Below are 16,727 nucleotides of genomic sequence, written 5' to 3' on the forward strand. Positions count from 1 at the left end.
GCATGAGTAGAACATATTGTGGCTGAATGACATGGCGTGGAGGTGGCGGCATCATGAGTATACCATATAGTGGCAGAATGGCACAGCCTGGAGTTGGCGACAGCATGAGGAGAACATGTAGTGGCTGAATGACACAGCCTGGAGTTTGCGGCAGCATAAGGAGACCATATAGTGGCTGAATGACGCAGCCTGGAGTTTGCAGCAGCATGAGGAGACCATATAAAGACTGAATGACACAGTGTGGAGGTGGCGGCAGCAAGAGGAGACCATATAGTGGCTGAACAGCACAGCCTGGAGTTAGCGGCAGCATGAGTGGAAGATACAGTGGCTGAATGACATAGCTTGGAGGTGGCAGCAGCATGAGGAGACCATATAGTGACTGAATGGCACAACCTGGAGTTGGCGGCAGCATGATGAGAACATATAGTGGCTGACTGACACAGCCTGGAGTTTGCAGCAGCAAGAGGAAACAATATAGTGGCTGAATGACACAGCCTGAAGGTGTTGGAAGCATGAGGAGACCATATAGTAGCTGGATGACACAGCCTGGAGTTTTTAGCAGCATGAGGACACCATAAAGTGGCTGAATAACATGGCCTGGAGGTGGCGGAAGCATGAGGAGACCATATAGTGGCTGAATGACACAGCCTGGAGTTTGCCGCAGCATGAGGAGACCATATAGTGGCTGAATGACATAACCTGGAGGTGGCAGAAGCATGAGGAAACCATATAGTGGCTGAATGGCACAGCCTGGAGTTGGCAGCAGCATGAGTAGAACATATAGTGGCTGAATGAAACAGCGTTGAGGTGGCGGCATGAGGAGACCATATAGTGGCTGAATGGCCTAGTCTGGAGTTGGTGGCAGCATGAAAAGAACATATAGTGGCTGAATGACACAGCCTGGAGTTTGCGGCAGTAAAACAAGACCATTTAGTGGCTCAATGGCACAGCCTGGAATTGGTGGCAGCATGAGGAGAACATATAGTGGCTGAATGACACAGCATGGAGGTGGCAGCCACATGAGGAGACCATATAGTGGCTAATTGGCACAGCCTGGAGGTGGCGGCAGCAGCATCAGAATTCCTGAAAGTGACCAGGTGAAAAAATGGTGCGGTGGTGGCAATACCAGTACCCGGTGACAAAGGTGGGTGAAAAAAGGTCTGATGCGGAGAAATGTTTGCAACTGGGGAGCAGCGCCTTAAATCTGTTTGGCACTATACATATTTGTGAAGTGTTGGTGGGGCACCATGGTCAATCTACTCTGATGCATCAGGCTTTGGTGGGTGAAAATCCTGGCTGATCCATGCCTGATTCATCTTCACAAAGGTCAGTCTCTCCACATTTTTCATGGACAGACAAGTTCTCCTTGGGGTGACTATGGCCACCGTCGCACTAAACACCAGCTCTGATGGCACACTACTGGCTGGGCAGGACAGCTTTTCCAGGGCAAACTCTGCTAGTTGCGGTCACAAATCAAGTTTGGCTGCCCAGAAGTCCAGTGGATCTTCAAGGTGTGTTGGCATGGGCACGTCAAGGTATGCCACCACCTACTGGTTCAGGTCCTGCTCCAGGTCTACCTGCTGCTGCTGAGTTCCTTCACTATGCGGGTGAAGAAAGCTACTCATCAGCGACTGTAAACTCAGGCTGCTGTTGATGGAGCTGGCACTGCTCCTGCCACCCCACCCCTCCCCAGCAGCCATGGCAGTAGAAGGTGAGCGCAGAGGGCCCCAGAGTCAGACCTGCAAGTGGATGGACGATGGTGCCGATAGGCATCGGCCAACTGACTATGTAGGATGGCTCTGTAGTAGGTCAGTTTGTCCTCCCTCTCAGTGGGTGTAAAATAGGCCCCCATTTTGTGTCGATAGCAAGGGCCCAATAAGGTGGAGATCCAGAAGTCATCCCACTGCCGAATGGTGACAATTCGGCAGTCACTACGCAAGCAACTGAGCATGCGTCGTGCCATTTGTGCAAGTGACTCAGAAGGACTCCCTGCTTCCATCTCCACTGCATACCGCCACGGTGTGTCTGGGTCCTCTGGCTCGCCTTCCTCATAACCTTAAAGCTCATCTGGCTGCTCCTGCTCCTCCTCTCCTTTCAGATGACTAGAAAAACCGCTCATTTCGTGAAACCTAAACTGTGCTCCACTGTGCCCCTCCTCCAGTCCTGCCCCCACAGGGCTCATGTGGTCGTGAGATGTAGGCGCCACGTCTCCAGTGCCCTGACCAGCCCTCGTTTCCAACACCTGTTGTAGGAAATGAAGCAGTGGAATGACGTCATTCATCCCGTAATCCTGGAGACTGACTAATAATGTGGCTTCCTCAAAGGGCCTGAGCAAACGGCAGGTGTCATGTATGAGCTGCCACTGGTTGACATTGATGTTACACAGGGGAGACCCCTATCCACTTGGATCATCAAGAAATCGGTGATGGCTTTTCTCTGTTCGTATAGTTGGTCCAACATATGGAGGGTGGAATTCCAACGTGTGGCAACGTCGCAAATCAGACTATGTTGGGGGATACCGTTCTGATGCTGCAGCTCAAGGAGGGTGTGCTTTGCGGTGTACGAGTGGCTGAACTGCATGCAAAGATTCCGTCCCATTGTTAGGATGTCTTGCGAATGGGGGGAACACTTCAGGAATCGCTTGACAACTAGATTGAACACGTGTGCCATGCAGGGCACATGGCTCATCCTTCCTTGTCCCAGCGCAGACAAGATGTTCTTCCCGTTGTCAGTCACCATGGTTCCCAATTCCAGTTTTTGTGGAGTAAGCCATGCTCCAATTTCTTTCTGAATGATTTTTAGCAGTTCCTCCCCTGTGTGACTCCATTCGCCAAGGCAAACCATGTGAAGAACAGTGTGTCACTGCCGTGCCCTGCACACATGGTATGCTGAAGGGGCACTGGGACTTGTCCATGCAGTGGAGGATGATGAGGCATAGTCGCACACTGTCACATGACCAACAGCCTGAGAGTGTGGAGGATGAAGTGGCGTGACCTGTCCAAGTTGGTGTTGTGGCTGCGCAGGAACCACATTCACCCAGTGGGCTGTAAAGGACATGTATTGTCCCTGACCATAGTTAAATGGCTGAGGTGGTGGAGCCTTGGCTGGCTGAAAGAGGGAGCTGCGTGCCACTGGGTGATGCAGCAGGCTGGACCACCACATCGAAGCCATGGTTCTCCCAGGCCGCTTTATGGTAGCACAGCATATGTGGACGCAGGGCTGCGGTGCCAACATTGGGACCCTGCACACGCTTCACCTTCTGCAGATACATCTTGCATGTGGCTATGTTAACCTCCTCCGGATGCTTGATGAAAAACTGCCACACCACCGAGTAGCTGGTTTTCCCAACAGTCTGCACTAATTGACTGCTAATTGACTGTCCAAGTTGGTGTTGTGGCTGTGCAGGAACCACATTCACCCAGTGGGCTGTAAAGGACATGTATTGTCCCTGACCATAGTTACAGCTCCAGATGTCGACACTGCCGTGCACTTTGGTACACACCTACAGGCTCAAGGACTGGCCCACCTTCTCTTCCACAAAATTGTGCAGGGCTGGTACTGCCTTCTTCGTAAAGAAATGACGGCTTGGGAGTCTCCACCTCGGCTCAGCACAAGCCATCAGTTCGCTGAAAGGAGCAGAGTCCACCACTTGAAAAGGGAGGGACTGCTGCACCAGCAACTTAGACAGGAGCACATTCAGCTTTTGCGCCTTTGGATGAGTGGGCGCATATTGCTGTCTCTTGGACATGGCTTCGCTGATGGATTGCTGGCAGAATGACTGACTAAAAGTATGAGCATCTGGAGCGACAGAAGGAGGGTATGACACCCAGCTCCCTTCGGCTGAGGTGGTGGAGCCTTGGCTGGCTGAAAGAGGGAGCTGCGTGCCACTGGGTGATGCAGCAGGCTGGACCACCACATCGAAGCCATGGTTCTCCCAGGCCGCTTTATGGTAGCACAGCATATGTGGACGCAGGGCTGCGGTGCCAACATTGGGACCCTGCACACGCTTCACCTTCTGCCGATACATCTTGCATGTGGCTATGTTAACCTCCTCCGTATGCTTGATGAAAAACTGCCACACCACCGAGTAGCTGGTTTTCCCAACAGTCCGCACTAATTGACTGCTACTGCCACCGTCTCCAGGAACCCCTGTTCCACTACCTCCCAGGAAGGTAGGCTGCCGCGAAGCAGGTGGTCTCCCCCAGGCACATTTGGGTCCTGAACAGTACCTGCTTCAGGACCCTGAACCCTAGCAGCAATGCCTCCAACGTCACTCTCCTCCTCACTACTTGCCTGCCTAGCGGAGGAAGTGGCGGATGTCTCCACCACTTCTTGGCTGGGCAGTAGCTGCTGACTGTCCTTTATTAGATTTTCCTCACTGAATAGTGGAGCTGAACCCACAGCATAAGACACTTCTGTGGGGGAGGGAACAGCATAGGACAGAGGCAATGGGAGGACAGGGACTGCTCCCAGGCCATGCCAACTGAGGGTTGTGTCTGAGGAATCCACCAACTGTTGGGGGGTATAAGGTGTCACTTGTGATGAAGTGGATGACCATGTTAACTAATAGATGACGGCAGATGGGTTGCTGGTCGAGACACGACCGCTAGCTGATACAGGGAGATCAGGCCTCTTGCTGCGACTTCTGTTGCCACCTCGTCTCTAGACTGCTGCAACCTCTGCTTGCGCCTGATTTAGGCCTCTGCCACTCCTCTGTGCACGTCATGGCACTTCTCTGCCTGATATACTTAGTGCGTATATGAGGGTAGTACAATACATTTCACTACGCTTAACACAGTATTTGTCTAGAACAGCAGCAGGTGTGTACTTTTGGCTGGCCTTTTACAGTAACTAGGCTCTTGAGAATTTATCAGGAACAAAATGGTACAACACTTAGCTGTAAGTATGTGGTACAGGGCAGAAAAATTGTGCTACAGTACACTTAAAAAATTTTTTGTGTACAACATCAGTCGGTGACTACATTTGGCTGTCCTTTCACAGTATCTAGGTCCTTGAGACTTTATCAGGAACAAAATGGTACAACACTTAGATGTACGTATGTGGTATGCAATTATGAGGGCAGAAAAATGCGCTACAGTACGCTTAAAAAAGTTTTTGTGTACAACACTTGCCGGTGAGTACTTTTCGCTGTCTGTTCACAGTATCTAGGCCCTTGAGATTTCATCAGGAAAAAAATGGTTCAGTACTTAGATGTACCTATGTGGTATTAATTTATGAGGTCAGAAAAATGCGCTACAGTACGCTTAAAAATGTTTTTGTGCACAATATCAGCAGTAGACACCAGTGCTGCAGCACACAGTCGCTGTGTACTACAGCCAAAATTGCACTTTCTTAATCTCACTCCCTTCCCTATCAGTGCTTCTAGGCAGGAGGTGCTTGAGCTTAATCTCTGCTGTTCTTCTGTGCAACACACTGCTCTTTGATCCTCTCTATAATAGAATGCTGTAGACAGTGACTGGGAGGTGGATCGCTACAATAAGAATGCTTTTCTGTGACATGACAAACAAACTGTTCTCTGTCCAACAGAACGCTGACTTGACTACGAGGTAAATCGCTGCTGGAAAAAGTTTTTCTGTGTAAGACACAGGGCTGTGTGTCCCTATCTCTATGCAGTGTAAGGATAAAGTGACTGGCCGCAATATGGCTACCGATTATATAGGGCTGTGACATCACAGGGGTGACTAGCTGCTGATTGGCTGCTGGAAGAGACTGTATCCTGCATGTGATTCAGGGTCATCCCGCCTACCCTTGTTCCCGCTTTCCCAGGATTCCTTGCCCTATGTCCTCACATGTGGATCTGAGGAGACTGCATCCTGCATGTGATTCAGGGTCATCCCGCCTACCCTTGTTCCCGCTTTCCCAGGATTCCTTGCCCTATGTCCTCACATGTGGATCTGCCATTTTAGATGCACTGGAGCCTGGACCGCACTAAATGGAGTTTAATGAAGTGATTCGCACGATAGAATCGCAGCTATATTCGCATTCATTACAAATCAAATTTTTCATGAAATTCGGAAAAAATTTGGATTTGTCAAATTTGATTCGCTCATCTCTAGTTATAATGCATATAATTCTAATTGTAACATTAAAGGGGTAGTCCAGTGGTGAAAAACTTATCCCCTATCCTAAGGATAGGGGATAAGTTTGAGATCGCGGGGGGTCCGACCGCTGGGGCCCCCTGCTATCTCTCTGTACGGGGCCCCGGCTCTCCGCCCAGATAGCGGGTTTCGACCTCCGCACGAAGCGGCGGCCGACACGCCCCCTCAATACATCTCAATGGCAGAGCCGGAGATTGCCGAAGGCAGCGCTTCGGCTCTGCCATAGAGTTGTATTGAGGGGGCGTGTCGGCCACCGCCTCGTGCAGAGGTCAACACGCCCCCTTCCCGCGGGCTGTCGGGGCTCCGTACAGGAGATCGCAGGGGGCCCCAGCGGTCGGACCCCCCGCGATCTGCAACTTATCCCCTATCCTTAGGATAGGGGATAAGTTGCTCACCACTGAGTCACCACTGGACTACTCCTTTAAGGCTAGGTTCACATGGCTGTTTGCACCCGACCTGTTAAGGGTCTGATCGGCTCTTTTTTTTTTTAGCTGATCGGACCCTGAAACAGGTAGGATGCAAACGAATACTGCCGGGTCCTGACAGCCCCCATTCACTTGCATGGGGTCCGTCGGTTACCCGGTAATTTTACAGGATTTAACTCTGCTAAAATCCTGTCCTCATGGCTGGATTGTCGATGGAACTCCAAATAGTGGCGTATGATGGCAATCAGAACGAGGCCTTACCTTTTTAAACTCTGTTGCACCACTCCAGAGATATATACAATACGCCTAGTATGCAAATGATCTTGTTGGTGTACTGGGGGTGTTCCCCAGTCCCTTGTTGCACCATTTTGCTAATCTGCATCAGACCTGTGCTACACCCCCTTTACAAATATTGTTTTTCTTCTCTCCAGCATGTTGCCGATATGTGCTGTGTACGCGCCATTGCTATGGCCACCGTACAGGGGTCAAGTCCTAAAGTTTGGGAACTCACTAAAGGGCTGGTTCCTGCTGTGGAAAAAAAGTGCAGGAACTCCGTTCCAACGCATTCCTGCAGGACTTGAGCCCTGGCCCCATACCTGGAGAACTCATGCATGTCACAGCACATATCTGCTGCAAGCTGGAGAGAAGACATTTATGAAGGTGTAGCACAAGGCTAGTGAAGGCAGGTAAAACTGGGCTGGGGAAAGCCCCCAGTGCACACAGATGTTGATTTGAATATTAGAAGTAATTCCTGTATAGACTCTAAGACCCTATAGCTGTATGATTTTATAGGTAAGCTGCAAAACTATGTGGACATTTCAGTGTAGTTCATTTTGGTACCCCTGACTTTATTAGCTTGACTTTATTTTTGTAAATCTTTTAATATATCTTTTCATAAGACAACACTGAAGAAATGACACTCTGCTACAATGTAAAGTAGTGAGTGCACAGCCTGTATAACAGTGTATAATGTTGTGTCCCCTCAAAATAACTCAACACACAGCCATTAATGTCTACACCTTCGCAACAAAAGTGAGTACACCCATAAGAGAAAATGTCCAAATTGGGCCCAAATGTTCAATATTTTGTCACCATTATTTTCCAGCACTGCCTTAAGACTCCCAGAGCTGGTATATGTAAGAGACCTTGCGCTCCCCCACTTTAGGTCTGGAGACATGCTTAGCCAGTCCATCACCTTTACCCTCAGCTTCTTTAGCAAGGCAGTGGTCATCTTGGACAGTATTAAATGTCCTTAGTCTACTTGTCTACAGCAAACTGTTTGCAGGATTCCTTGTGCATCATCTTTAGAAGAGGCTTTCTTCTGGGACAACTACCATGCAAATTTGCCAGCGACCAGTATTAGAGAGGGAGAGAGCAATAACACCAAATCCATGACACCTGCTCCATATTCACACCTGAGACCTTGTAACACTAATTAGTCAAAATGTATATATGTTGTCCCTACCAGGGACTGAGGTGCCTTCTAAAATATAACTTTTAATGGTGTATTTAAAAAAATACCGATCCACAAACAAAAAATAATAAATAATTATAGTATCTTAAAGAAGTGATATTTACACACTATTGCGACTATTGAGACAAATGACGCGGTAGGTATAGCACCAGTGGTTAGGTACACACCATGCTATAGTATTGTAATCATAGATGATATGTTTACAATATCACATATAGTATTCAAATCCCATCCTGGATAGGATATTGACACTATCACATAGAGTATTCAACCAGTATTAATCGATATATTTTCCTTTCTCCCTCTCCCAACGCGTTTCCATGTAGGGGTTAGAGTATATAGTTATCCCCCACACTTCTTCAGGGGATTAGGTATATGGTTATAGCAGACTCTGGAGTCAAGTATCTCGTTAATATGTCACTGTGTATATCTCTTTAAAAGCAGATTTGTCAACTAATGACACCCAGAGAGTAACCACCATAGAGTAAACTGCGTCAACAAAAGCTCCGACTCTGTGATTAACTATCGCGTCCAGAGACCAGATAGGGCGTTTCTCACCATCCCGGTTAGTGCTGTCTACTGGATCAAATAAAGTGAGAGAGCCGGGCAATTCAATTGTTCAGGACAAAGTGCGTCTGAGTCGCTGCTGTGGCAGCGAGTACCGGAGCGGTGTCCGGGCTGTCTGCGTGTCAGGTGAACGGGATGGTGAGAGAGTAGAGACAGGAGAGAGTACAGAGGAGTACTATCAGACAGGAGAGAGCACAGAGGAGTACTATCAGACAGGAGGGATGGTGAGAAACGCCCTATCTGGTCTCTGGACGCGATAGTTAATCACAGAGTCGGAGCTTTTGTTGACGCAGTTTACTCTATGGTGGTTACTCTCTGGGTGTCATTAGTTGACAAATCTGCTTTTAAAGAGATATACACAGTGACATATTAACGAGATACTTGACTCCAGAGTCTGCTATAACCATATACCTAATCCCCTGAAGAAGTGTGGGGGATAACTATATACTCTAACCCCTACATGGAAACGCGTTGGGAGAGGGAGAAAGGAAAATATATCGATTAATACTGGTTGAATACTCTATGTGATAGTGTCAATATCCTATCCAGGATGGGATTTGAATACTATATGTGATATTGTAAACATATCATCTATGATTACAATACTATAGCATGGTGTGTACCTAACCACTGGTGCTATACCTACCGCGTCATTTGTCTCAATAGTCGCAATAGTGTGTAAATATCACTTCTTTAAGATACTATAATTATTTATTATTTTTTGTTTGTGGATCGGTATTTTTTTAAATACACCATTAAAAGTTATATTTTAGAAGGCACCTCAGTCCCTGGTAGGGACAACATATATACATTTTTTCTTGAATTGTTGCCGAGAGGAACTATGTACTAACCCGGGTTTATGTATGGCCAAACATTACATACATTAATATTTCAACACTAATTAGTCACATGACACCAGGGAGGGAAGATGGCTAATTTGGCTCAATTTGGATGCTTCCACTTAGGGGTGTACTCACTTTTGTTGCCAAGGTTTAGACATTAATGGCTTTGTGTTGAGTTATTTTGAGGGGACACAACATTAAACACTGTTATACCGGCTGTGCACTCACTACTTTACATTGTAGCAGAGGGTCATTTCTTCAGTGTTGTCACATGAAAAGATATAATAAAATATTTACAAAAATGTGTACTTACTTACGTAAGGTATTGCACATGTACATCAAAAGTGCTATCTATTTGATCTCAGAGCTTGGTAATAGTCAGTAACACAACTTCTTCATAATTATGGTGTATTTTCCATTTGCATTTGATAATAATGATTCTTTATTCACTCACAATTGGCTGCTGCTGAAGTACAGTTCTCTCCAGGTCACCTTGTTCCCAGAATTCAGCAGCAACTAAAAGAGCAACCTGTTAAATAAATATAAAATATTTTTTTTTTTAAGAAATACTCATTTTATAATCCATGTATAAAAATGATAGTTAAAGAGGACCCTCAAAACAAAGAATTACAGGAACCAGGGGCGGATCACACTGAGTTATAGGGCTTTATAATCCCCTTTGACTAATTCAGTGAATCCGTCAGGTGGGCTGGACTTTACTTTTATATTGGCTGTGTTCGGCTAAGCTCAGTGTAGTGACTGTATGGGACTTGCATATTTAATGAAGGGATGTGGCCTTGCATGCAAAGCAGGATCTCCATAGTGTGAACATAGCCTTAGCAAAAAAAAAACACAGGCTGCAACCATAAAAAAAAATAAACCTTTGTATTCTGAAAGTAGACAGCCTACCGGAAAAAAATGTCCAGACAGTATTATACGTGAGAGGTATACCTCAGAGATATAGGTCAGGGAATACTGGTGTATATCTCCATCTTATACACAGAAATACAAAGCAAAATATACAGCTTAAAACAATAGAGATTTCACCTTGCTCTGGACTTCCCATGGTTTTGTAATAGCAGATAAGTCACATGCTGTCATCATCATAGCCCTACAGCAGAAACACAATAGAAGTTATCCATTATGCTGTATTTATGCTGTACTTTGCAGCACTTCTCTCCAATAATTATATATACATTGACTGCTGGTCTTCTGTCATCTCCATAGAGCTCATAGTGTTAAACAGCTTAAAGGGGTACTCCGCCCCTGGCATCTTATCCCCTATCCAAAGGATAGGGCATAAGATGTTAGATCGCCGCGGTCCCGCTGCTGGGGACCCCGGGGATCCCCGCTGCGGCATCCCGCTATCATTACTGTGCAGAGCGAGTTCGCTCTGTGCGTAATGACGGGCGATACAGGGGCCCCTTTGGATAGGGGATAAGATGTCTTGGGGCGGAGTACCCCTTTAAATGGTTGACCTGTCCAGATGAAACTTGGAGATCAATGTATAATATAACTGTATGCAGCTAGCACCCTAGCCCCCCCAGGAAGAGCCAGGGTATTGTGTATGAAATAAGATCTATGTGTCTCTATATGCATATAGACAAAAATTGGATCACAGCATACATACATAATGATTTCTTTTCTTGTTGTTTCAAGTGACATGTATTCAATCCACTTCTGCTGGTCATCATAAGTCTTAGACTGGTCAACAATTTTCTGAAACATTGTTCTTTTCCTGTAAGGTGGAAAAAATATTTCTCCAGAGTTCACATATTTACGAGCATTGGCAACGGCAGTGTGAGAGAAGCCTAATCCTGATGTAGACGTGAGTGCTATGGTGCTGAAATGCTGCAACTCAATGATAGTAGGATGAGACTAGAAGAAGAATATATATAGTAGAGTGTTTTGGTGCCAGTATTAATAAGGCAATGAGCTCTGTGCTAGTATCCTTGCCTGAAATGGGTATTTCAACCTCAAGGTTTAACTTTATAAGAACTTTTTGTTTTAAAATTTTCTGCAACCAAAATGTGATTTTTAGGGGGTCGATAAAGCTTTTATATATTGATCAATAGAGCCACTTGTTAGTCATAACCATTCTGTCAAACAAGCAACAAAACAAAAAGTATGCACCATTAAAAGAACACAATGACCACTTTATCTGTATTCTACTCACTTGAAATAAAGAGCCAGATCTGTAGCTATTATTGCAATATCCATCAAGTGAATGACAAGCTCATGCTGTCTTCTGTTGAGATTCTGGTAAATGTTCATGGACTGCCATGAAGACAAAGTAGGTTATTTCACAGATCAATATATATATGTATATGTGTACAAGGGTTTGACTAGGTGAACGGTTTAAAGCCAAAGTAACGTCCATGCACATAGAGTATGTCATAACTCAAATGGGCACTGTCAGATACAAAAATATTATATGTTGTACATCTTGGCAACACATTAACCTTTCTAATACACTTCACAAGAAATTTTTATTTCCTTTTTATAGAAATCATGGCTTATACAATCATGGTTTTGTTCAAGCTGAAGCACAGGCATGAACAAAGTCCAGTAAGTGATGGTGGGCTGATAGGACAGGAGAGAGCACAGAGCAGTCCTATGAGACAGGAGAGAGCACAGAGGAGCGCTATCAGACAGGAGAGATCACAGAGGAGTACTATCAGACAGGAGAGAGCACAGAGGAGTGCTATCAGACAGGAGAGAGCACTGAGGAGTCCTATCAGACAGGAGAGAGCATAGAGGAGTCCTATCAGAAAGGAGAGAGCACAGAGGAGTGCTATCAGACAGGAGAGAGCACAGAGGAGTGCTATCAGACAGGAGAGAGCACAGAGGAGCGCTATCAGACAGGAGAAAGCACAGAGGAGTGCTATCAGACAGGATAGAGCACAGAAGAGCGCTATCAGACAGGAGAGAGCACAGAGGAGTACTATCAACAGGAGAGAGCACAGAGGAGTACTATCAGATAGGAGAGAGCACAGTGGAGTGCTATCAGACAGGAGAGAGCACAGAGGAGTACTATCAGACAGGAGAGAGTACAGAGGAGTACTATCAGACAGGAGAGAGCACAGAGGAGTACTATCAGACAGGAGAGAGCACAGAGGAGTCCTATCAGACAGGAGAGAGTACAGAGGAGTACTATCAGATAGGAGAGAACACAGTGGAGTGCTATCAGACAGGAGAGAGCACAGAGGAGTACTATCAGACAGGAGACAGTACAGAGGAGTACTATCAGACAGGAGAGAGCACAGAGGAGTACTATCAGACAGGAGACAGTACAGAGGAGTACTATCAGACAGGAGAGAGCACAGAGGAGTCCTATCAGACAGGAGACAGTACAGAGGAGTACTATCAGACAGGAGAGAGCAGAGGAGTACTATCAGACAGGAGACAGTACAGAGGAGTGATATCAGACAAGAGAGAGTACAAAGGAGTACTATTAGATAGGAGAGAGCACAAAGGAGTCCTATCAGACAGAGGAGAGCACAGAGAAGTGCTAGCCCACCCTCACTTACTTTGTTCATGCCTGTGCTCCAGCTTGGACAAAGCCATGATTTTATAAGCCATGATTTCTATAAAAAGGAAATAACATTTTCTTATGAAGTATATTAGAAAGGTTAATGTTTTGCCAAGATGTACAACATATAAAAAGTTTTTGAATCTGACAGTGCCCATTTAAAGTGGTTAGGGGAATTAACTAATATGATCTAAATTTTAGACAGTGCTAGATGTATAACAGTGTATAAAACTGGTGCATCTATAGATAGTCTAATCTAAGTATAGGCCAACTATTAAGGAGGAAAGAAGCAATCTGATTGGTTGCTATGGGCAACCTGCACAGGTTTGGATAAATCTTCACCAATATGCCTACATTTTAGAGCTTTTTTTGGACATGGAACCTTATTTTAAGCACCCTTTCCACTCCAATTTTCATGTCAATTTCCTGATAAGCTATGCCTCTGTGTCAGGTAAGGAGTATTTTATTGTTCTTTTTGGGACACTGGTGGGAATATTCAAAACTCAATTTGCATGTTTTTGTCTCAGCACACATTTTCTAAATAATTTTGCCCTGTTTGTAGCATTTGTGCAAAAGAGGGCATGGCCTCGGAAAGAAAGAACAGCCACTGGGATAGGGATTCAATTGTGCCAAATTTTTAAAAGTCTGTGCTAAAATTTTTTTTTTTAATTATATATATATATATATATATATATATATATATATATATATATATATACAGTCCTTAAAGGGGTGCTCCACCCGTAAATGGGATAAGATGTCTGATTTCAGGGGTCCGGTTGCTGGGTCCCCCTGCGATCTCCTGTGTGGCACCCTAATCATTCGGTGTGGCACCCTAGTCATCTGGACAGAGCAAATTAAGCTCCATTCTGGATGAGGGCAACCACAGTGGTTACGCCTCCTCCATTCATGTCTATGGAAGGAGATATGACGGCTCTATACTAGACATCACACCCATTCCCATAGACATGAATAGAGGGGGTGTGGTGTCACAAACACGGAAGCTTTGAGCTCAGAATGCCGCGGTGCCGGCCGAGAATGTGGGTGTTTCAGCAGCCGGACCAACCCCCCCCCCCCCACCCTACCCCCGCGTGATCAAACATCTTATACCTTATCCGTTGGATAGGGGATAAGGCATTCAGGAGCAGAATACCCCTTTAACTACACCCCCTCAGAGGTTGTGAAGATTGAACACACAGTGTAAGATATGCTGCCATTTTAAACAGCCTGAGTCACTGATAAAAAATCTGGCACAATCTTAGACTGCCTAATCTAAGGAAAATTTAGCAAGTCATTTGGATCCCAAATTCTGCCACAACAGCCATAGTTAATTTTGGACATCAAAGGGGTACTCTGGTGGGAATTTTTTTTTAATCAACTGGTGCCAGAAAGTTAAATATATTTGTAAATGACCTCTGTTAAAAAATCTTTACCCTTCCAGTACTTTTTAGCAGCTGTATGCTACAGAGGAAATTTTTTTTTTGTCTCTTCCACAGTGCTCTCTGCTGACACCTGATGCCCATATCAGGAACTGTCCAGAGCAGGAGAAAATCTCCATTGCAAACCTAGGCTGCTCTGGACAGTTCCTGATACGGGCATCAGGTGTCAGCAGAGAGCACTGTGGACAAGACAAAAAAAAAAAAAATTCCTCTGTAGCATACAGCTGCTAAAAAGTACTGGAAGGGTAAATATTTTTTAATAGAAGTCATTTACAAATCGCTGTTTTGGACTTTGGAATTTTTTTGCGCGTACGCCATTGGCCGTGCAGTTTATTTAATGATATATTTTTATAATTCGGACATTTACGCATGTGGCGATACCACATATGTTTATTTTTATTTTTATTTACACAGTTTTTTTATGGGAAAAGGGGGGTGATTCAAACTTTTAATAGGGAAGGGGTTAAATGATCTTTATTAACTTTTTTTCACTTTTTTTTTTGCAGTGTTATAGCTTCCACAGGGGGCTATAACACTACACACACTGATCTTTTACACTGTTCACTGCAAGCCATAGCTTTGCATTGATCAGTGTTATCAGCGGTTGATTGCTCAAGCCTGGATTTCAGGCGTGCAGCAATCAATCGCCGTTCGGACACGCAGGAGGCAGGTAAGACACCCTCCAGCTGCGTCCTAGCTGATCGGGACATCGCGATTTTATCGCGATGTTCCGATCAGCCCGACTGAGCTGCCGGGATGTTTCTATTTTCACTTTTAGACGCGGCGATCAACTTTGATCGCCGCGTCTAAAGAGTTAATGCCGGACATCGGCTGGAACGGCGATGTCCGGCATTAGCTACGGTCCCTGGCTGCTGATAGCAGCTGAGACCGTGCGGGTATGATGCGAGCTCAGCTCCTGTGTTCGCTTCATAACCCTCCTATGCCGCAGCGCCGTAAAAATTCTGCAGCAAGGGGTTAAAGAGATATTCCAGGAAAAACTTTTTTTTTTATATCAACTGGCTCCAGAAAGATAAACAGATTTGTAAATTACTTCTATTAAAAAATCTTAATCTTTCCAATAATTATCAGCTGCTGAAGTTGAGTTGTTCTTTTCTGTCTGACAACAGTGCTCTCTGCTGAAATTTCTGCTTGTCTCGGGAACTGCAAGAGGTTTGCTATGGGGATTTGCTTCTACTCTGGACAGTTCCCAAGACAGGTGTCATCAGAGAGCACTTAGACATAAATGAACAACTCAACTTCAGCAGCTCTTAAGTACTGAAAGGATTAAGATTTTTTAATAGAAGTAATTTACAAATCTGTTTAACTTTCTGGAGCCAGTTGATATATAAAAACATTTTTTTTTCCTGGATACTCCCTTTAAAACTAGCAAAATTGTGCTTTATGTTTCACCTTACAAATACAGTAATTTATTTGATCAATTATTCAAGTACACAGGTAAAAGCTGCTGCGGCTGAACTACAAGAACAAACAAAAGAATTACAGCAGTGCACTGCTAGCACTAAGACATATGTGTAATATAACACTTTTTTCATTGCAATACTGCTATAGAGAAAAATAAAGGTTCTTAGCTTATCATTTGGCCATACAGCTAAGGGCTAGCAGTGTGCTGCTGTAATTCTTTTTTTCTGCCATTAAAAAGTAATATGAGAATAAAAAAATGTGGGTTCTTAGAAGGTAAAGAGAAAAACTGAAAATTGTCTGGGCCATTATGGGGTTAAAGGGGGAACATTCGGACCACTGCTTTACAATAATGAAGCATAGTCTTATCACCTCATCTGCCAGTAGAAACTTTCCAAACTCTAAGTGATGTCTTTCCAAAATAGAGGATCCATGTAATCTTGCTAGGGGATGCTGAGATCTGAGGAAAAGAAATGGTTAATAAAACAAAAGACAACCAAGTACAATTAAATGCTAAGCCTCCTTAAAGCATATCTGTCATTTGAAAAAACTTATAAATATAATGTAGAAAATAACATTGGGGGAATTCATCATGGTCTACTCCCCGTGCAGGTTTAGAACACAAATGTCACAAGTGATTTTGACTAGGTATGAGCAAATCGAATCTGACGAATAAGAATTTGTTACGAATTTCATGAAAAATTTGATCCGTAGCGAATCTAAATATCGCCGCGATTTGATGAAACGAATTGCTTCATTAAACTCCATTTAGTGCAGTCCAGGCTCCAGTGCAGAACTGTGGGAAGGCGGGAACAAGGGTAGGCGGGATCAAAATGAATCACATGCAGCATGCAGCCTATCAGCAGCCGGCCCTTTGATGTCACAGCCCTATATAATTGGCAGCCATCAC

The 16,727-nt window shown here is 44.9% G+C and overlaps 1 protein-coding gene across 4 annotated transcripts in view; it reads right to left on the reverse strand.

Moving 5' to 3' along the window:
- Window positions 1-16,727, reverse strand: part of PDE6B (phosphodiesterase 6B) — a 107,686-nt gene that overhangs the window by 11,626 nt on the left and 79,333 nt on the right. For all 4 annotated transcript variants that reach the window (XM_056551925.1, XM_056551926.1, XM_056551928.1 and 1 more), the window contains 5 exons: window positions 16,190-16,277; window positions 11,604-11,704; window positions 11,058-11,165; window positions 10,475-10,538; window positions 9,882-9,956 (listed from right to left, as the gene is read on the reverse strand). In XM_056551925.1, coding sequence (XP_056407900.1) covers window positions 9,882-9,956; window positions 10,475-10,538; window positions 11,058-11,165; window positions 11,604-11,704; window positions 16,190-16,277 — 436 coding nt within the window. The remainder of the gene's footprint in view (window positions 1-9,881; window positions 9,957-10,474; window positions 10,539-11,057; window positions 11,166-11,603; window positions 11,705-16,189; window positions 16,278-16,727) is intronic.

This window comes from Hyla sarda, chromosome 1, assembly GCF_029499605.1.
Source record: "Hyla sarda isolate aHylSar1 chromosome 1, aHylSar1.hap1, whole genome shotgun sequence".
Taxonomy (NCBI): Eukaryota; Metazoa; Chordata; class Amphibia; order Anura; family Hylidae; genus Hyla; species Hyla sarda.